We start from the raw sequence: 23132 nt of genomic DNA, 5'->3' as shown, positions 1-23132 counted from the left end.
AAGCATGAAGCATAATGAAGGGCATGATTTTGGCTGTGGGATTCTTTGGGGTTTTTTTCTCCCCCTAAATTGCCCATGTGCTAGAAAGAACAAAGGAAACCCTGCCTGGTGCTCATTAACCCAAAAGGAGTTGGGAGCTTCTCATCCTCCCTACCTGAAAAAAAGTCACAGAAAGTCTGAATATATTCTGAAATCAACAAAATCCAGGATGCCACTTTCAAAAGTATTGTTGTTGAAGCAAAAACAAAGAAACCCAGTCATCAGGCCAAAGTGACAGAGGGAACTGAACTGTGGAGACCATGAACTTTCTAGTTTCTTGGTGCTGAGCTATTGGAATGACTGGCATGTTATATATATTTCACAGATAATCAGAAAGGCTACTCCTGCTGCACTACCACAGAGTGGAAGTGCAGCAGGTGCACCTCCTTTTCTAAAAGGAATGTCCTGTTATGCCTTTTAAAAGCCCATCAAGCATGCCTTCTTATTCAGCTTTGATGGTAGATCTGAAATGAAAGTCCTAGAAGTAAAATAAAACCGGGTATTTGCACTTGAAAACATATTAATCCAGAATAAGGATCATATTCTTGGATAAATTAAGAATGGAATCCAACTCAGAAGATACTAAATTACTCACCTGGGGTTTCTCTTTAACACACTTTACCATCCAAATCTTTCATCCTTGGCTCCACAAATAATTTTTATCCCCTCCTCTCCCTAATGACACAGCATGGTGGATCCCCTTAACAAAATGATTGTTTGGAGGATTTAGATGGAAGAAAAAACAAGATCTCCTTCATTGGCATCTGCAAATGTTTCTGCTGTCTCCAAAAGCACTGCTCTGTCTTAACTGTCAGTTGCATTCACATCCAAACTCTAACCTACCCCATTTGGAAAAGCCCAGTGACAGCACCACAGCTAGTCAGAAAGAAGGACCATGAAAAGAGAATTTAATCTGCCAGTCAAGTGTGAAGAACAGACCTTTGGCACTGGTGTTTCCTCCCTCAACTCTCCCCTCAGTGTGCACATTCCCACTTATATAGGAGGGAGCCTGTAATACACATTTCAAGCTACTCAGTGTTATTTTTCCAGACAGTTTTCTCCACACTAGATCCCTGATGGTAGTCATGCCTGTAAAACAAAGTGACTTATTTGCATCTCTTCCTCCAGGGCTGACTGAATAGACAAAACTCATTCATAGGAACAGAAAATGACTCCAACACATGTGTGAGTGTCCAGTGTCTGAAGCTGGTCGAGAAGGTAGAGCTATCACTTTGTATAAGAAAAGAGCGACATGGCAATTGTGTCAAGAAGAGTGGGAGTGGGAAAATCTGACAATAGTGCCAAACCTGCAGGATAAGAAACTGGAAAAAAGGGAACATTTCCTTTGCTGTGAGGCACACACTGTCTTGTTATGATTTATTCTCCTTGGACATTTCTAGAGAGTAACAGCTACAGCCACTTGCAGTAAGGGGCGGGGGGTGGGGGTAGGGAAATGCTTCTCTGAACAGGGAAGTTCATAAGATCCTTGCCAAATATTTGTTAATTAACAGCCACCTCCTGCCCTAGTAGTTTATAGACATGACTTGTTGCTGAACAAAATCTTAGTCACTGCATCTCCCATCGAGTGGATCTGGATCCTTCCAACCCACAGCCAGAGTACTTCAAGGAAAGGAAGCTGGCTCAGCTGTGCAACAAGCAGAGTTTCAGGGTTCTCCTGGAGAACCTTCTCGAGGCACCACAATTGTGGTAAGACATGCGGGAAGCGAACTTAACACTCCCATGCTAAAGGACTGCAGCCATGAGACCCCTTTGCATGAGTCACTCACCAGTGTGGCTGGGAGGTCAGTCCCACCTCTGCTCTCCAGGCAGCCCTCAAGGCCCAGGTCACTGCCTGGACCCTGAATTGACACTGACATCCCACTAACCTCCTGAGGGACTGGCACCACGGCTGTTAGCAAAACACTGCCAGAGACACACTGTAGCCCAACTCGTCCACACCCTATCCTCCAAAAGTAATTTCCCTACCACACCTTCCCACCACACTCAGCTGAACCACCCCCTACCTCCAACCCAATGCTAACTTTAAGGCACCCCCAAACATTTCTGAACACCACATACAAGCGATTACATGCTAGCATATGTCTGAATTGGGTAGAAACTCTGAAACAACATTCAAGAGATGTCTAGAAAAGGTGTCAAAATGTCCATGCAGCTCTGCCTTCAGAATTAACTGAAAATAAACATGCAAAGGTGGACACTTGGTCCCATTGTAAAGACTTGCATTGCTCACTGGAACAAGACTTTCTGGCATGTGGCGAGAAGGACAGGTCACCACCGCTTCCTGACAAATTTTTTTTTTACTTCTTTCTCAAAGGGCTCTCAGTGCTCTTCCTATGCAGAAAAGCCTGCTTTAGGGTTCAGCGTAAAATTCTCTTCTCACATACCTTTAGCCCATTATGGATACATCACCACCATTATTATTTCTGGATATGTTACTCTTATGGTTTAGGATATTACAACTTTCAGCCATTTAGAACCTCACTGCATTAATGTGTCTGACAGTATTTCTGAAGTCCATAAGCCTCCACGAGCATCAGGTGGTTCAGACCCTGCTGCACTCAGCTCCAAAGCAGGTTACTTCACTGCAATTGCACAGTGCTTGGGCTCCAGGCTATTCACACACTACCTTTTCAATCCAGAAACAGTTCAGTAAGCAAAAAGTTACATTTTGTCAATAGCAGAGAAGTCTTCTTGGGCTTCAACTTCTTAAAGCAGTAAAAGCAGGGGTAATTACACCTCTGCACTTTTTGTTACAAGATAGCTCATAAAAGTTTACACTAATTTGTATCAGTTGGGGGTATACAAAGTGATCCATCCTTCAACTTAGTCACAGCTCCATCCTCAAATTGACTGTGCTTTAAAATAATCATCAGTGAAAGAAGGCAATGTTTATCAACGTAATTACTTCTCACCTTCACAAACAGGTCTAACATTTGTTTCTTTTGCGTCTGGCTGCTACAGGCTTTATTTCCATAGATGGCTTTGAAAATGGCTTTAACTGTTTTGGAACTTGGTCTTTGAGTAACAAACAACAGTAGCTACTACATGTGGCATCTCATGTCAAAATCATAGCTTTAAACATCTTAGAAAAGTTTTGCTGAGCCATAGGGAGTCTACAGATGGTAGTAAATTGATTTTAGCCTGCAGACACATAAAGATATGAACAAAACACAAAGAAAATTAAGTCAGAAAGCCACTATGAACTGCGTGTGATTGAACTGAATGTTTTTTTGATTAATGATTTTCTTCAAAATGCAAAGTTCTTCTGCATGAACAGAGTCTGCACAGCAAGAAGTTCCTATGCTATCAAGAACTTATTTTTTTTAACTGTGTTAAGTTTTATCACAGATTCTTCTGGGACACCTCTTTTCAGGAAATCCAACTCATACAGTTGTAGACAGCAACACCCCTGTTACAAGTGATCGGTGTTGCCATAATCAATTCTCTGGAAGCTAAGGTGGGATTTCCCCTTGCTCATGACCAAACAAAGAAAATAAACCAAATACCTTCAAAGCAAAGCCCTCCTTTACTGAAACTGCAACCTTGCCTCCCTCTGTTCTCTTTTGGTATTACTCCTTCACGCTTTGAGGAGCAGCAAATCCTCCTCTGAGAATGGATCCAATCCCCCAGAGTTGCAAAACCAGAAAGCAAGCTGCCCAGAGAGGAAAGAACAGATTCAAGCCTCAGGGTGGTCAAGCCACAATGCATATTCTACTGGGTATTTTTCCAGCTACTGAACTGCATTTACCTATGTAGGTGCATATTACACTTCTTCCTACTTTTGAATCTCTTACTTGCTTTCGCAGGGAGTCTGTCTTGTACTGTCTTTAAGGACCAAGGAGAGAATTAGCTCACAAGAACTTGAAAGCTGCTACTCAATATTGAATTACCTCCAACAAGGCACACAGTACAAACAAGAGACTATCCTGTCAGGATTTAAAAAAGCCACAAACTAAAATAAAACAACAAACCATATGTACCAAAGTCACCTAAGTTTCTGCCTACTGTTTGCCTTTCCTGTTGTACGTGCCATCTGTTTTGATCAAAGTGTCTCACATTTCCACTAGATATTCTGCTACCACAAAAGGCCCTGTAAGAGTAATGTTCTCAAGAGCTCCATTAAGTCTGAAATTGTTGCCTGCCTCCTTTTGCTAAGCAGCTTTGAGACCAATTCCAGAAGTGGGAGAATACCACTCCTGCAACTTTTGCATTTTCCTTCACTTTTTTACTACTTACAGCACCTTGACATACCAGCAGTTTAGCATGTTTGCACCTAAACCACTCATTTTATTTTTAGTGACTGAGGATATGGGTAAGGCTTGTATTTCCTTTGTGCTCCTGGATGGCCATTTCAGCATCCTGGACACAATATTCCATCATTTTCTTTTCAGATGTAGAATCAAACATTAAGAGCACTTCCTCTTCACAGAGTGTTTTCTGTAGCTAATACAAACTCATCTCATGCTTCCAGAAACATTTTGCATTAATGCTGGCACTGAGTCTTTTAGTTATTCACTAAGATGTACCACTATCTGCAGACCTGCTATTAGGTCCTAAAAGTTTAAGTCTGCTTGGAGGAGGATATTGAAGGTGAAGCACTTCGATCATTTCTTTAAACTGCTCGTTTTAAACAAAGCTGAAGGCCTTGTTAGTGCACAGAAGGCTACAGCTCTCTTAGCAAGTTCAAGCCTGCCTTTCAATCACTTAAGGCAGAATTAACTGATCACCCACCTTCTGGGGGAATGGGATCCAAATATAAACAGACTGTTAGTGAAAGAAACTGATATGGAAGAGCTGTTGTTAGTAGACTTAGAGCAAAAGCTTAAGTAACCATCACTACATTTCAATGACAATGCCATAAAAAGCATCTCGCTTGCAGAATCAAATTTAGCATTCTGTTCCTCTCCTTCAAAAGACACATTTAATTTCTGAAGTCCAAAAGACACAGATTTTCAGCACTTTGAGATAAGCGAGAATCCTGTCTTGCTAATTCTCCACCATGTTTGTTTCATTTCGAAGCAATAATCTTTTAATGACTTAATACCATTCAGTCTCCTCTTTCCTACTATTCCAATTTCATTTCAAGCTGTGACAGCTCTATCTGTGCCCCTTCCCACCTGCTGCCCCACCCCATGGGCTGTCCAGGCATCTGAATTAAGCCTGGGCCTCAGATCCCACAAGATTTTTAAATTTAGGGATTTTAGAAGCATCCAGAAAGAGCTGTAATCTGGACTCCTGCAGAACAGTCACCATCCTTTCACCTCTTTTTGAGGGTGTAGGATGCTTGCTGCTGCCAGCTGTCACCAACCTTTGAGGCATGCTGATCTGACCCTCCTATTTCACCTTCTAAAGTCTTCCCAATAGTTTGGGAACCTCTCTCAAGCTACATCTTTACAAACTTTCAAATTTAGCTTCCAGAAGACCACGAGAGCTAAAACAAATGAGCAGTTTCTTACAAAGTGTGTGCTACACTTAAAAAAGATTTTAAAATGCACATTACTTGGACATGCCTCTACAAGAATAACCAATACCTGCAGGCAAAATTCCTCCCTGTCTTCCCCATGCTCCATGTCCTCACATCTGCAGGACCATCCGCTCACTCCTTTACCTCACTGTTTCTGCTTAATCTTCCTGTCAGCAAATGACTGCTCCTACAGACCCTCAAGAGAGGTATCTGAAACTAAACTAGACCTAGCATCCTCTTTCAGATAACCTCAGGGACAACTTCAAAGTACCATGAGGTGACTTGCTACTTAACAAGAGCTGTATCACTCTCAAATTAACTGGAGAAAAATTGATTTCCTGTGCTACAGCCAGCCTCCTGGCATAAACTCACCTGAATGGTGAACCATCACAATGGAGCCCTCTTGACAGCTCTCCTGCTAGTAAGATCAAACCCTTAGAGCCAGCAACTACAATGCAGTGTCCAAGCTCCAACCTGCATCCCAGAGGCACAGTGCACAACAAAACACAGTACAGCTTGCAGCAAGACCCTTCTTTGCAAGTTTCCATGAATATTTAATAATACATGCCACAGACCTCCTAAATGAAGTACATTCTTATGGATATATTCAGTCACCCACTTCCATTATTGATCATCATGACTAAGCACAGTAATAAGTTTAAAATGAGGAGGGGGATCACCCAAATCACCTCATGATTAAAGTTTTGTCTGTATTTTCAGTTTCAGGACTATTCGCATCTCAATCCTGCTCCTGTCTCAAACATCCCCTAAGACTGCTGCCCAGCCAGCCACTCCTTACCTTCCTTAATCACACACTTACCAGACTTCCTCCCCACACTTAAGAGCATTTCCACAGTGCTTTTGTTTTCCAACTACTGCTTTCAGAAGTGTGGCTCTCAGTTAAACCTCTGTTTAATATTAAAGCCCTTTTCAAATATTTAATATGAAATTAATTTGAATCCAACTGGGGAGGAACAAGAATGATATGCCTGTTTAGCAAAATACTATACCAGAAAAGCAAAAAACACTGAATAAAAGATCTTTAAGAATACCAACCCAGAAATTCTTCCATGAACTAAAAAAAACAAGCACAAGGATGAACAATTTTATATATTGGACAACTTGTGGTTGGATCACAGGCAAAGGAGAACAGGACCTTGATAACAACGTTCCAAACCTGAGTATTTGTTTTCTTTCTACTGCTACTATTCCATGAGATAATTTGCACAGGCAATTTTCCACAAATCTGTTATACAAAAGTGTACACTCTGAATAATGAACAGATATATTAGAGGTTATTAACATCTTTTGGCAACAAAAAATCTCCTCAAACTGAGAAATCCCAAAGGGCAAGCCTAGCTAACCAGGGGGGCATCCTGGGAAAGCTAAACCCATCACCTATCTGAAGTACTTATCACAACAACATTCCTGTAAAAAATTCCACAGCACATGATTCCAATGCAAGCTCTCAGCCCAAAAATGCTAGTAAAGATGAAACAAATAGATGAAAGACTACCGGTTAATTGAGTGTTTAAATCGGTCATTCTGCCTCCTGTGACCTATATCAAAAGCCCTCCTTAAAAGTTCAGGAGTTAAACTCATATAGATATTATGTCAGATTGGTTATGTTAGAATATTTATGTTTTAAGCAGTAATGATATGTATTAAAATCTCAGTAGCTACAGGCGATGAATCTGATCTTCACTGCAGCTTCCACAGCAGATGAATTACATGAATTCAGTTAACATACACAAGGTTAAAACTTCCATTACTCCAAAACATAACCCTGGAAAGTATGTGCAGCCTCTTAATCTCAGCACAGTAGTGATATCAGCACTGAGAGGACAGGACTCCCTAAGAGGACAGGACTGTTAACAGTACTGACCTAAGACATCAAACCTGTACTGCCCAGCAGGCACCAGCCTGCCCAGGTCAGTGCTCTCTTCCTGCAGGATGTGGTACTTTGATGTTCTGCATGTGGAAGAGGCTGGATGGGTCCCTGCTCCCAAGGGTTAGGAATGTGACAGAGAGGGATGCCCTGCTCTTTCTTAGTGGTTACAGATCACAGTCCAGGTGCACTGTTAGCAAGGTACAGAGGAGGTTTCACTGTTACGTGTTGCTAGACCTACTCTCCAAGGCTATTCCCAGGGTATCTGCTCTGGGTCTCAGACATAGTTTACCTGTTTTTTTGCACCCGAACATCCCTTGATTCTCTACAAACTAATGAGCTCTGCAACGTGCCTCATTCACCATGTACCTTGCCACAGTTAAACTTAACAGCAAGTCAGCTTGTTTGAGAAGATTTGGGAAGATGACAGCTCGGCAGAGACTTGTCTCATGGGTTATTTCTCAGATTCCCCAAACCAGGGGGAAGGGGAGAAAAGCTGTTTATCTTGTTTCTCCCAATTCTCCAAGTGCAAAGGTGTCTTTCCTGTGTCTCCTTAAGACTAAATCCACAGGCACTTTTCACCACCGCTGCTTCTGCACAGCCACTAACTGGCCCAGGGAATCTCTCTTCTACAACCACAACAGTATCACAGTTGCCTTCAGTCAGTTTTGAAATAAAGACAGAAAAAGCTCACCCTCCTTGCACAATGGATGGACATGCTCATTTTAAGAATTCATACTCAATTGTCATGTCAGCAACAACTCAAAACAGAAGCTTTGATCAGCTAACACGGAAAAACGATTTGGTTGTGGAAAGATTCTTCTTTCCACAGAGAGTAAGAGAGATTCTTTTGCTCCACCTTCAACAAATTACAAATCAGCTTGCCACTCTCAAAAGCACTGTACCAATCCAACTGTTCCCATAAAACAACCCCAGAACATCTGCATCTTTGTAGTACTGAAGTAATGAGTTTGACCCACTCAGCTGAGTCTGTCACACTGAACAAATTTCCTCTCCATCAACATTGCAAGCTGCTGTTTTGCAGATCAGAACAGTCAGCTTCCACAGATAAGGCAGCTCCTTCCTGGAAATGGAAGACAGAGCTGCCTTATCTCAGGAAAGGGAACATAAAAGGTCACTCTTCACTAAGTGGCATAGTTCTCACCTTGAAAGCTTTGCCCCTTGATTGGCATGGAACAACCAAGGTCATGGAACTTTTAATCAGATGCCTGCATAATTACTAAATCATTATTAATTATATCAGAGAGCTGAGACCTCAGAAGAAAGGCAAAGCAAACAAATAGCCCAATGAAGCCTCCTCTGTTGTTGGAAAAAATTGGTAATTAAAAGTCATGAGTGCACCAAAGAGCAAGGGAACAGCATCACAGTCACTGTTCAGGACTCAGGAGTGACTTGCATACAAAACAGCAGGTTTGTCTCCCCGTGGAAATTAGAGGGTACTGCGTTACAAAGCAGTGAGTAGGAAGGCAAAAAAAAAAAAAAGGAAAAAAAGAGACAAAGAACCTCTCCTGTTTTATCAATAGCTTTATTTGACCCTACAGAGAGGGACAGCACTGCCAACCAGTCCCAAGTTTGAGAGGTGCTTTCCACATGTTTCTGGCAGCTCTAGAAAGCCTTCTTCCAGCCTTGTATCATGAAGGGTTCCCATACTGAGAAGTGCACAAAAGAATGAGACCTTGTGTTCAACCTAATCCAGTCTACACACAGCCCTTGCCCAAACAAAGACTATTGCAATGAAAAGCCTTTATTTCCCTCAATAACCTGAGCTCAGCCTTAGTGACTACCCTTTCCCCAGAGGCTGCCTTTCAAAGATCACTATCAAAAATTGAAGAACTTCAATCTGCCCCTAAAAAACCAAAGAACTCAAAAAGAAGAAAGAATGCCATGGTCCTGCTCACACCATAATAAATCAGACTAGGTAGTCATGATCCCCCACTGAAACCAAAGCAAGTGCTTTTGCTAATCAGGCTATGAGAAGACAAATGCTGATCTGTTTCTATACCAATGATATGACACACCATCTCAGGGCACTGCAATATCAAAGATGGCATTGGATGAAAAAAAAAAATCAGCACACTACCTACCCTCATTTGCAGGCGAACACAAGAATCTCTCTGATCTGCTATACAGGTAGTCTTACTGATCCAATCCTAAAGGTGACCATATGGAAGAGGTGGCAAGTCTGGGCCAAAACCCTGAAGAGATCAGTTTAGATGGATTACGAGACTGTGGTGAGAACAAAAACTCTCATGCACTCAGCCCGCTCAACATACGAAAAGAGAAGCCCAAAGAGAACAGTATGTAAGTCCCAGAGATCAGAACAAAGAGACATTTTCTACTCTGCTGTTCCAAGTACAATGACTGAAAAAGATGTATCTTCAAGATACTCTAAATAAGAAAGTCTCCCATTTAAAATATGAGCAAGAAGGAATAAAGTATAACTGCAGCAGAAGCAGTAATGCAATTTGTGGGAGTCTGCCACTGAATAAAAAATTAATAACAACCAACCCCTGCCTAGCTGCAGTCATTTCATTATGCCTAACTTTGACAGACTCAAATCCAATAAACTTTTATTGAAGTGCATCTGGTCCTTCTTTATCCTTTTCTGCACTTCCATTGCTTGCCAATGCAATGCCCTTTCACTGCTGCAACCTCATCACAGCACTCCATTTCTTACATCCATTGCTGCATGCTAAGCCCCCAACCCCCTGGTCAGCACCATACCTGTTGAAGATATCGCCCGACACCTTTTGCAGATACTGCAGTGCATCTGCCACCTGCTGAACAGCCTCCTCCCTGCGTAAATCCGGTTGGATCAGGGGGACTGAGTATGTCTGCCCTTCCAAAAAGTGCTTCTGGGCTGCTGTGGCCATTATGCCTAAAGAAAAGAGCAAATAGGTCATTACAGTGAGCACACTTCTGTTTTACCACAGCTTTTATTCAGGGACTTCCACTCTCCATTCCCCTAATTATTTTAGAAAAGCATTTGCAACAGAATTGGTGAGCTGAGGAGAAAGGCACAAGTAGTAAGGCTGACATATTGGATTTTTAATAAATCCAAGGCAGCTACAGTGAGGTGGGAGATTCTTGCTTATTTGAATGCTCCTGGGAACTGTAATTTTTAGCACTCAACAAATCTCTGCTTAGTACTGTGCTGAAAACAAAGACCAGACTTTGGAGCAAAGTCAGTTCAGGGTGGCGATAAGACTTGTCAGAAATCACCCTGTCCCCTCCTCCCATCCTCATATTCCAGATAGATATATTTCAGGTCATTCAACCCTATTAGCAAAATGCAGTATTTCATCTTACACTTCTGCTCCAAGAAGCACAACCACTGCTCCCTTCCAAGAACAGCAGCTATGAAATTCCAAAGCATGCATGTGCACACACGCCCTTGCTCCAAGTAGGTTAATGAGAGTTCTTCCATTCTGAGACTCCCAGAAGCTGCTCGTTGCTTCTGGTGACTGGATTTTTTCTTTGTAACTATCTTGAAAGAATCCTCCTTATTTTAGGATCCTTTCACATATAAAATCTAAACGGTCATGGAAATCTTTCACTCGTGTTCAACACATGCACCAGAGCAGTATGCATGCTCCTGGATGCAGCCAGGCCAATACCACTGCTCTGTAGTTCAGCCAGGAGAAGGCTATGCACCACCCATGCTTCCATCCTGCCAGCCTTGCTCACTTCTCCCTCAACGATTCTCGAAGACTCTGCTTCCCATGTTTTTGCTCTCAAAAATAACAAAAAAATTCCCAGGACATAGAGGAGAGTATAAAGAAGAAATCCAGTTCTCTGAGCACATTAGAAATTGTAAACTCACAAATATATTACTGTTAGGACAGTCCAATTAATAAATAGCGTCCATTCAGTTTTCTAATGCAAACTCTGCCACTAGGCCTACACAACTCCCTTCAAATTTGTTTTCTCTGTATGTCTTGCTCATTCACACTGTAAAAAACCACACAGACTACAGTTGTTCATTACAGGGTTTCATAATGCAGAGTGCTGTACATCCATAAGAAAATATTCATTAACCTGAAGAGAAGCAAAACAAAGGAGGATCAAAAAGTAAGGTATCAGAAACAGACAGACATATCTCAGGACACAACACATTCCCTCCATGGTACTTGGAGGTCTGCAAGATCTAGTCCCAGGAGCACTGCTGTGTGTAAACCGTATTCCAGCCTGTGCAGCAGAGCGGGCTGAGAATAACACAGAAATACAGCCTATACTGGAGAAATTCACAAAACAAGAGCCTGAAGAGATAGTTACACCATACAAAAACTGTTTAATAGGTGAAAATTAGAGGGGTCTTCACACATTCTCTAAATTCCCTATCTTGCTTCACAAAATGAAAATATATCAGATTAGACTTGCCTGCAGCCATTCCTGTACGTTTAAGAAACACCATCTAACCTCTGCAAATTTGTCCTTTCTGATCCTACCACAGCAGGTGAGGAAAGAATTCCTGTAAATGTGATTTGGCTATTGTTTTGTTTGTTTGTGGGTTGGTTGGTTGGTTGGTGTTTTGTTGTGGGTTGTTTTTTTTTTTTTCGGGGGGTGGGGGAGTGTTTAATAATAAATCATATGAGACGTAAAAGCAGGAGGAAACCTAGGAGGCTTTCGCAGATAACAAATTTGCAAAATCAAGCTCATCCATCAGAAGACCTGGCTCTGCTGCAGAAGCCTAGACCTATTCTGTTTTATTTCATGCATCACTGGCAGCCAGACTCTGTATCCACACTCTTTAGCAGCAATGCTTGCACACTGATTAGTCTTCTTGACTGAGCCTATTCAGCAGGCAGAAAATTATTATTTAGAGTTGTAAAGCATACAAGTTAATCTGAGAGGAGTACAGCTAATTTTGAGATGGTATTTTTTGATCTGCTGACCACAACCAAGCTTGAACCCTTTTGCTTTCAAATCTACTATTTGACTGACAATGAGGAACAAAGTAACCAGATAACACCGAGAGTGCCTGCCGTTATGAGATACTTTCATTTTGGCAGCAAAACAGGTCTACGATCCTGCCTGCCACTGGTCACAACTCTTCTGTTGCATGTTTCAGATGCCTATTTTTAACTCAGATCAGTTCAATGACCCAATTTACCGCAGCCAGATATACAGCTGTAATTACCCAGTCATGAAATGGAGTGGGAAGCAGGGGCAAGAAGGGGACTTCTTAAACTTGCTTCACTATCAAAACCATTACCATGTAATGGTAATCCTGCCCCACAGGATGAGGAGACCAAGTTTTTCACCTCTTGAGGCCAGATGAGATTATACAGCCCCAGTATGATTTCCCAGACTCTCACCAATCCTAATTCTCTTAGTGACCTTTCTAAAGCCAAGCTCAGCTCAGCTGCTGACTGACAGATGCTCACACTCAGAAGCAGCACTCCCCTAGCTGCTACCAAACTATTTCTTTCCTCACACTCAGAAGCTACAGACTGTTCTTCAGGACCCACTGCTCCCTTGCAAAGAGAGGAGCACACAGTAGTGGGGCAAAGCGGGAAAAGCCCTGGGTGCTCCTGCTCACACTGTCTCAGTTTGGCTGTCACTAAACTTCAGCTTCACAGGTTCTCAACACAGACTCTCACACAATCTCCAGATTCTCACCTTTCTAAAAAAAAAAAAAAAACAAACAACCAAAAAACACACATTACAGAAACGTGGTAGACTCTGTGGAAACTGCTATCAGAGACAGATACAAGAGATTCTGTGCAAGATAATGAATTAGAGATTTATAGCAAGAAAGAGGAAAACCAGCAACAGCCTTCTAAATTACTAGACTCAAGCAAAATGCCATGCTACAGCTGCTATTTATTACCTCTCATGACAAAACTAACCGGAGAAACAAGCCAGTTTTACAAACACTTTGAGTAAAGGCCTGACCATATGCTTAGAATAAAAGCAAAATTGCTTCCCATAACAGAGACTGCAGGAACAAGGAAGATTTTAATAAGGAAAATTCAAAATCTTCCCAACAAAAGTCAGGAAGGAAAGCAAAAACTGAATATCACTCAGCAAGACTGAATCTTCCTTTACCTCAACCTCCAGTGCACTGAGAAGGAAGCAGCACATTTCCTTGCCATGACCCATTATTGGAATTAGGCATTACATAAAACCAAAGTACTGCAGATTAGAAATACCTCAGCTCTCCCACCCTGTCCAATGGATGCCAAGCCTTCACGTAACATACACGCCAAAGGTACGAATAAACTGTTTGTGTCTTACATATGGAAGTGACTTCCACAAAGCAACAAACTAGTTCCAGTATCACTCCATAATCTTAAAGAGGAAGCTGGCATGTTTCAGCAGAAAGCACAGCATCCTGGAATTATGATGGCTGACATGAAATACTCATATGTTACAGTGAGAAATAGGCATATAAAACACCAAAGCTAGTACTATTCAGAAGAGCACATGTCAGATCACCCAAGAGATTTAATCATTAGTGGTGTGACCTGTGGGTCACACGAGGCAAAAGAAACAGCAACATGGCTCTTTTATTGTGATCAAAGAGGCTCTGGAAAAAAGATGCAGCATCTAGGGGCTCCAAACACTCCTTATTCAATTATTTTTTCTATGTCAACTTTCATGAACAAGACAGATGTGCTCTGGTGTTATACAATAACCTCATTTGCCTTATTAAATTGCAAACAAAGAGAAAAAGGTTGTTTGCTCACTGCACCACCTGCCTATGAGTGTTATATCCTGATTTGGAAGTTCTGACTAGAGCTAGCAACTTCTCAGATTTGCACTTTTGCCTTAAACTGTCTATGCCTTTAACCTCAAGCAAGCTGGTGCAAAGCTTGTCAGGGCTGGTGGCTATCCCTCTGCACCCAAAGCTGCTCTCTCCCTCTCAGTTCCAACATTCACACTAGCCAGAGCTGAGCGAAACAACAGCAGTGGGAAACACAACATCAGCCTCCACTGGACTGTCTCACCTTTCCAAATGACTTACACCACGATAGACACAGGCTGAGCACTCTGGTACTGATACTCTGCTTTCAGGTATCTGGAACCAGCAACTGGTCACTGTTCAACCATCACTGGCAAGTCTAAAACTGATGGCTACAAAGAGATTTGCAGCTCTGAACCCAGAGAAGGAAGTATATAATTCACTGCTCTGGATAGGTAGAGAAACACTTCCTTTGCTCACCCTCTTGGCTTACTTCCCCCTGGACCCAAGAATAAAACTCCTTGTGTCAAGGCTAAGCCCAAAAGAACTTGTTATGGAGCAAACAGAGTCTGTGAAAGAAGCAACACTCCTCCAAGTTCTTTAGAAGATATTGCTCTATGGAGGACTGATCACTGAGATGATTATCTACAAGCAAAAAAACCCCCACAACCTTAAAATACCTTACTTTTTCTAGGGAACATAAACAAAGGCAATATTAAGAAAATAATTTGGCTGCCCTCAACACAGGCAGACTGTAAAGCTATACACAAGCACATACCAGAGGCATGGTTTGCTATGAAAATGAAGGGAGAATAAAGCAAGCCACCAACAATACTTGCTTCCTTAATGTGCTTCAAGGGATTAAAAAAAAAGGTGGTTCAGGGGAGCAGACGGCTTAAATACTTTGAAAAAAAATCAGTGTGTATTCTTCAAAGATACAAGGGCTGCTTCAGCAATTACTGTGCTGCACTGCACTGGAAAGACAGCATGAACTGAAGGCCTTTAATTCCCACATGCAGTAACATCTCCAAGAAGTGACATGCTATCTCTAGCCCTATGTCCCTCCTTTGTAGGACCCTAATAAAAGATCAATGCCTTGCAGCCACCTGCATTGATGCAGAGACCAGCAATATGCAATAAAACACATGTCTGCATATCCCTCGGCACACACTTCTACACCACTACCACCAGGATGGTTCCACAGTGGGAACAGACCAAGTCACAAGTGAACTATGGGTTAAGATTAAACACACTCAAAAGATGGAGTAGAGACAGACTTCGGGCATAACTTATCACAAGGTGCTGTCTCCTCTGATAGAGGAAAGTCACATGCATAACTTGGTTCACAGTAAGAAGTCATCCCAAATTCCTCACTGACAGTAGTTTCTTCCACATAATACCATCTACCATGTTTACCTGGACCAATGTTGTCCCATCCTGGCTGACATTAACAGACTTCTGTTCTTCTCACTTCCCTCTGCTCCAATCTACATCAGCACATTGCTTGCAATATCTAAATGCAACTTTTAGAGCACACAAAGCTCCCACCTGCTACAATGTCTGTTGTATGTTTCATCAAAAACTTATTCTACTGTACACTTAACTACAGTACTCTGTAGTGCTGCACCTTATATACTACTACATCATCCTTATTCTCTACTTTCCACACAGGCTTCCTAAAGAATTTCAAATCATGGTCAAATCTGCTGTCATATTCGAGTCATACCTTGGTTGTACTAGAAGCTTACCTAGAGACCATTCCAACAAAATACCAGAATGAACTCCTTCAAGGAAAAAAAAAAAAAACAAACCCCACACAATTCTATCACCTTGCCCTCCACAGATAAAACACACTCCTGTGAGTTTAGCAGCTGCAAAGCCAGGGAACTGTATTTAAGAAAGAGAATGAAACTGCTAGAAAAGCAAAACATGTCATTGCATATGCTCCTCCTGTTAAGGGACACGATAAGGCAGTGTGCACACATGCGCGCACACGGATGTAGACACGCAACTGAAACAAAAGCTAGAAGTTGCTTACACTCTGGTGGTAAATGCAGCACAAGAGCCTAGATGTAAGTCCTATTTTATTGTGCAGCAAATGATCATTCTGCCCCGTTTTGACATTCACTAAAGGGGTTGAAATGTAGTCCTCCAGCAGAGCACACAAAAGGTAGCTATCCTGGGTAGGAAAGCAGGATGTATTTCCAGCAGCGAGATGAGAGGTTCACCATAGTCCCTGTGCTTAAGCCAACTTTACCTTTTTTTTTTTTTTTGGGGGGGGGGGGGGCGGGGGGAGACCAGGGAGGGGAAGGGAGGAGGAGAGAAGCACTTTGATAAGTTAAGAGGATGAAAAGTCTATTTATATTTTTTAATTAACCATGTTCTACAGTGTTATTAAGCAGCAATCAAAGATGCAGATGGTACTGATTTGATTGGCAAGAGGTGCACTGTGCTGAATATTAAGGAACTCTGCCCCTATAAATAGGTCTAATCACCATCTGAAGGCTGGAAGGCAGTGATGAAAGAAAGCATTAATAAGACCGTAATTAGGCCCCGTAGCAGGCTGTACTCCATCAGGGTGCTCATGTTACTAGACGTCTCTTATAGTAGCATCCTCAAACTCTGTTGTAGATGTTACTGCTTTGGGTCTGAAGACCTCTAGTAGCTATTTTAGACAAAGCTATGAAGAGTGGGGTTTCTCCATCTTTAGAGGGCCTGGCATCAGTTAGGATTTTACTTTCCAGTACCACTTCTGGAGCAAGAGAGCTCTCCATTTCTGCTGTCCCACCCTGCCTGCTCTCAATGAGTGAATTAAACTTGGCAGCTGGAGCTCCCCATGCAGAGAGACTGGCAAGGGGTGCAAGAAAGTGAGAAGCTTTAGAAGCTGTCTCTCTTCATCCCCCTCAGAGCAGCAGGAGCACATCATTGTCACATCTACATCAGAAAGTTAACCTAGCCACAGCTGTGAAAGCCATTTCTGCTCCAGCTTTAGAAAGAGAGATACTTAATCTCATCAACCTCACACTTTCAACCTGTCCTTACAGTACAGCATTACCTCAGAAGAACAACAAAAAAAAGTCCTTGTAGAAAATGAATCCTACAAGACATCTCCTGCTACATGCTGATACTTCCAGAAGTCGCTCATGGAAATGGGACTGCTGTACAGTCAAGATCTTTTCAAAAGAAGTCAGCCTCCCACATCAGACCATGGCCCTGCAGAAACAGCAGAGCACTGAGAAGCCTGTCCTGATACTCAGCAGGACTCAGGGGCTCACGCTGCATTGCACACACTGTGCATCCTGGTCTTGTGGGCCAATATTCTGCTTGGAAATGGCTGGAGTGGATTCCATCACTGAAGCAGTCTCACCTCATCTGTCCCAGCAGCAGCTGTGGGAAAAGGAAAAGCTTTTTCTGCTGCACTGGCAGGCAGTCACTAACCACCCAGTGATATAATGCCACTCAGTTCTCCATATCCAAACAGCGTGGAATTACTGGCAGTTACCACATATGTGGTACCTCACACATCTGGGTACCACAAGAACATCAAGTTGCACCACGATGCCAGCTACAGTGCTAAGTGCCTTTTTGTTAGCTGAATCCACGTACTACTGCTAGCTGTTTACTTCAACCCAACATACCCTGGGATCTGCATGAAAGGTACCCCAGGTCCTTTCAATTTGAAATACATGTTTTGGTCAAACTACTGAAGAAAAAGCTATTAAGGTAATATCCCACTTTAAGGTATTAAGGTAATGCTATGAAGATACACACTTTTGGCAACAGCAAGAGCTGTTTTGGCTCTGGTCTGAAACTTGAATCCAAACTCCCAAAAGTTGGTTGGGTTTTTTTTTGTTTGTTTGTTTCAGTTAACACCCTAAGTTGCAGAAGAAACACAATAAATAGGCTACTTTGCAACAAAATAGAGGCTTACTGACACAGTTTCTATAAACTGGGTGCCTGATAGAAACATGTCTCCCTGGACCATGGTCTGTGTCAGAGACCAACAAACACCCGGTGCTACTTATGTGTGTGTCCTGTCCTGCTGGAATAAAAGGCTATCTGCATGTGGTCCTTCCTGAGCACTGAGAGCTACCAAAAGAAAAGCACTGGCCTGACAAAAATCTACTCCTGAAAGTGTGAGCCCAGTATTTAAGGCAGCCCCCTTCTCAAGGAGCCAGGGCCTGTTAACACTTGCAGCTCAGACACATTGCTTTAAAAGAAACAGTAGCTAATGCAGCTACTAAAGACAGATGAAATCTACAAGCAGTATGACATTAAGGCAAAGACATCACTGACAGGTAACTAAATGCACGTGAGCTGGAGGATTTGGTTTCCCACCAGCAGCACTGGGTCTGAGATCAAATAAGCACGGGCCTGAACCAGTACATCAACACACTTGGTGATCATTCTCAAATGGGGACCGTCCCTTCCCACTTAGGCCCACTTAGATTTGTTGGTTTGTCACATACTATACCGCCCTATTCCATTTAGGCTAAAGAGAAAGAATCTCAGAGCCCAGCTTTACAATAGCATATGGCAACTCCCTGGGAAATTGCAAAATACCTGACATTTAAAGATGGATCACATAAAATCAAATGATATAAACTCTCCAGAAGACAGAATGCTATTACATTAAATTATTTTTTAAAAACAATCTGAAAGGTAGAGACTTAAAAGAATTTAGAGATGCACTTCAATCCTCTCAGCTCCACAGGCTAAGATGGTCTCTAAGCCACTACTGCCTTCAAGACAATCTTTCCTCTCAACGCAGAGCTCTGATCTGTGAAGCACAGACAGCAGCCCTCACTGCCATGAGGCACCAAGCTGCAGGCTGCATCACTGTGCTGAGAAAGCCCTGTCCTCCAAGCACAGGTTGACATTGATTTCCTTCACCTGGATATGGAAAGCTCATTTTGATGGACAGATGTTGATATCTGAAGATAAATCAGATAACCCACTCTGCAACTGTCACCTTTGGTTCTCATCATTAATGGACACAATCAGGCGCTCTAATGAATAATTGATCTGATTCTAAAGGCAGACATCTACAACTGACTGAAAGCACCGTGCTAATTGCCTGCCTTCCCTTCCTCTCACTATTTATTGTAAAAGAAGCCTAAGCAAATAGCTTAGCTACACCTACAATACGGATGTCAAAAGTAATGCTGAGAATCCCAGCCCAAACACCCAGACACAGGTCTTCATTCAGTCTCCTAAATGGAGGCACTTTGGTTTTGTACACCTTAAGCACACAGAAGCCACTGGCTATCACAAAAGTCCCTTGGAGGGCCATTTCCCTGACGTAAGTTCTCTTAAATATTGGAGTTTCAAAAGCAGGCTAGCTGAAACACTGCTGAACATTTGGTTCAGAAAAATGAGGCGCTGCTCAATCTTACTATCAGACTACAGCAACAAATACATATGTCAAAAACCATAGCACTTTCCTAACAAAAAAAAAAAGTCTAGTTAATTTTTCCCTCTAATTTTCTGATGCAATATCAGCTTCAGTCTCCTGCAGAGTGACCTGAGCTGCAGATCTAACCATTTCCACATCTCACTGCCACAAACCCTAACTAGCACTGTTTTATTTTTCACCTCCACATTCAGTACCCTCTGCTCCAAAGATCTGGAGTTTTACAGCAGCCATACCCCACACACATTGCATTACAACAGATCCTGAGATATTTAATGCAGGCAACAACCAAATCAAACTGGCAACCAAAGCAGTTCCTGCCCATTTTATACATTCAGAAGCAAAGGGAATGCCTGCATTTCTGCGAGATGACAAAGGGAAACTCACTCACCTTAAGAAAGTGTCTTCAAGCCTGTTCACATTTGCTAGAAGGCATATCCCTACAGGGTAGCCTGGATAAAAGGAGCTGACAAAAAGCTGGGTCAAAAGAATGACACCTGGGGAATCAATAACCCACTAAAACTGCTGGATGGACTATTTTTTGGCAAAGGTTATGTTGTGAAGGGGTCCAAGCAGAGCTCATCAGCTACAGAAATCACTTTTTGAGTGATAAAAATGATTCCCTCCAAGCACATACATCACAGCCATGGGAAACATCACAGACATAATCCTCCTCTTTCTCTGCACACTACTTTTAATCTAAAAATTTTTTTTTTAAAAAAATCTGCCTTGCTTTCAGGCTTATCTCAGCACTACTGTTCCCCAGCCCTCAGTTTCTACCCTTCTCTAACTGCTCAGGTTGAGTGTGCAGTGACTACAGTTACCTGGTATTACTAGAACCCAGACTGCAGAGTAGTTCCCAGGGATTATCTGCTTTCAGTTTTCTTGCCAATGAACTCCTGAGTTGAGAGAACAGAACAGCACTTTTTATCTGAAGGAATGAAGACTAAAAACTCAGTTTAAATATCCAGAGTGATAGAAGAAGCGCAGATGCGAAGACTAGCAGCCTGTGCTGCTCTGGGAGTGCCTCAGGCATCCTTCTGCCTGAGGGCCCTTGGGAGGTGTGGCTGTTTCCCCCCAGCCAAAGCATCCCAGGAATACAGAGGTATGTCAGGCAGTCTTTACATCCCAGCCTTATTACACCAACAAGACAAATGTAATCAAATATCAGGAGAAATTATCAGCCTCTAGCTAACCTTCCTAAAAGAAAGTCTAAGCAAGGGACAGTTGACTGGAGCACCTCCAATTCCCCAGACAACTGAAATGCAGAAAGCCTCTACAAGGACATGCCAAAGTCACTTTGCTTCTAGCCCTTGCCTCTGGCGAAAGCAGCACTAGCCACTCTGCTTCCTTTCACTGCTCCAAGGAAGGCTCTGTATTTCCAAGAACTGGCAAGAAATAGAAACAGTTTTAGCTTCTACCTCATCTACTCCAGGAGAGGTCAATCCAGTCTGCAAATCACTGTCAGCAACACCCACGGCGCAACCTAAATGGGATAAATAGGTCATCTCAGGCAAACTCCTAGCTGACATTTGCATGAATCATGTGAAATGCCACAACCACAGCCAGCACTATCCCACACTCCCTGTTGGAAGCTGTACTGTAGAAGCGAGCAGAGTCGAGAATTAGCCCAGGGATGAACAGCCTCCTCTTTTGAAAGAGGCCTTTGGGAAAATCCAGGTGCCGTCCAACCACTCAACATTTGAATCACACCATTTAAGAGGGGAAAAAAAAAAAAAAAAAAGAGGGGCGGAACCTCACTACAACAGGACTTCTGCTGATTTCTAAAATAAATTCTAACAGTGATCGTCACTGCTGGATGTGGATTCACAATGTTCACTATGTCCATCAGCTGCCTTTTTTCATGTGTACAGCTAGGCCTAGTAGCCCTGTGGTCTTTTTACCATTGGTTGACTCATTATTTTGAACATAGAAAAGAAATTAATACAGTAAATGCATTTATCACGACAGCATTTGGGCTCACTTGCAAACACTAACAACGTGCTTTTATTTGACAAATCACTACAGCACCATATGTACCAGCTTGGGAGTGAGGAACACACCCTTGTGCAACTTAAAGGCAACCCACATTAAAACTATTTGTCAGTACTCCAGGTAGCAAACTGCGTTGATGCACTGATGGACTGACTAGAAGTTACTTTTTTTGTAATCTGTGGTGTTCCTTGAATTAGTTGATAGTTAATAGTACAAACTGGAATAGTACAACCCCCCCCCTCCCAATTCTATCACAAGCCATTAGCTAACTTTCCGAGGAAAAATTACATAACCCACATCCCAGAGTCCTGTGACCTTTTCTCTATCTTGGACACCTTCTTCTCTTTTCGTTACTCCCTTCAGGCTGCAGCATCTAGCTGTCTATCCCCACAGGGTACCTAACCTACACGGAGTGCAATCCCCAAAGCGCTATGTTGAGTCCAAGTGACCCATACATCATTGCCAACTTGAGATTTCCATGCTCCATGCCTGCCTAGCAGGTTTTCCCACCTCCTTCGCGTCTAAGAAGTGTACCAGAAGGTTTTCTAACCCTGTTATCCCATCCAGACAGGTATTATATGACTCTCATTTCACATTAACAAGCTCTTCTTCCCAAGACCCGATGGGGTCGCCGATGGACAGAGCCTGTGGCCACCAGAAACGTTTCATCAGTGGGTGACAGGCCTCAGACCCCGCGGCAGCCCCTCACAGGGCCCTGCCTGCGCCTACTGCCCCGCTCAGGCCCAACAGGACGGAACCCCCCCCGAACCCCAGCTCCTCGCCGCCGAGTCCAGCCACACTGCGCCGCGGGGACACCCCCCGGCCCTCCTCAGCGCCCTCCGCCAGCCCCCCGCCTAACACCGGTGTCCCCGCGGGCCCGGCCAGGCTGCCCCGAGCCCGCTCCGGGGGCCGAGCACCGAACCGCGCGGGGGGCGGGGGGGGGGGGTAGGCCCCGGCCCCGGCCCCGCCCCTCGCGGCCGCGGCGAACCCAGCGCGCGCTCCCTGCCGCACCGCGCGTCCCTCACCTGCCGCGAGCCAGCCCCGCCCCAGCGCCGAGCAGGAAGCAGCGCCCCGCACCGCTTCCGCCCTTAGTTGTGCGTCACTTCCGCCCGGTTAGGGCTCCCCTGCCTGTCGCGGCACCCCCCTGGGCCGGGCTGAGCCGCAGGCGGGGCTGCGCATGCGCGCGTGGAGGGCGGGGCGCGGGGCGTGAGGCGCTCTCCAGCGGCCGGGCGTGGCGGCCATGTTGTGGGCATAGAGTTGCCTGCCTTTTCCCCTGCCGCCGGCACTGCTGGGCCAGGCGTCGCGTCGTCTGCCCCGCCTGAAGCCCTCCCTCTGGGGGCCTGCCAGCCCGAGGTGGTGGGCAGCAGGAGCTGGCGGTCTGCCTGCCCTGTGACAGGACATGGGCAGCCCAGGGACCCCACTTGAGGGCCCTTGGAGCATTGCTGGGTGCCTCACAAGGGAGGTGACGTCTCTCCATCACGCCTCTGCAGATGGCTGCCCCTTTGGAGCACAGCGGTTCTGTGAGCAGTACCCCTCTGTGAAGAGAAGGGGTTGTTGACGCAGCTCTTGGCCTGGTCCCTGCCCACGTGTTGTGGAGTCAGAG

At 43.8% G+C, this 23132-nt stretch overlaps 1 protein-coding gene across 14 annotated transcripts in view; it reads right to left on the bottom strand.

Annotated features, from left to right (window-relative positions):
• The window catches only part of WASHC1 (WASH complex subunit 1), a 45376-nt gene extending 22756 nt beyond the window's left edge, over window positions 1-22620 (bottom strand). For 2 of the 14 annotated variants that reach the window (XM_074826207.1, XM_074826209.1), the window contains exons 1-2: window positions 22555-22613; window positions 20956-21020 (exon numbers count right to left, since the gene is read on the bottom strand). Coding sequence is in view for 11 of the 14 variants with exons in the window: in XM_074826209.1 (XP_074682310.1) it covers window positions 20956-20960 (5 nt within the window). In the remaining 3 variants the exon portion in view is untranslated. Of the gene's footprint in view, window positions 1-9517; window positions 9629-10157; window positions 10337-19925; window positions 20001-20358; window positions 20434-20955; window positions 21021-21844; window positions 22302-22554 lie in introns of those variants that run through there. The other 12 variants (XM_074826201.1, XM_074826198.1, XM_074826203.1 and 9 more) reach the window with 12 other exon arrangements.
• Between the last annotated feature and the right edge of the window lie 512 nt (window positions 22621-23132).

This window comes from Strix aluco, chromosome 5 (assembly GCF_031877795.1).
Source record: "Strix aluco isolate bStrAlu1 chromosome 5, bStrAlu1.hap1, whole genome shotgun sequence".
NCBI classification, from domain to species: Eukaryota; Metazoa; Chordata; class Aves; order Strigiformes; family Strigidae; genus Strix; species Strix aluco.
The sequence above is the reverse complement of the archived record's forward strand: the minus strand, read 5'-3'. Positions and strand labels throughout refer to the sequence as shown.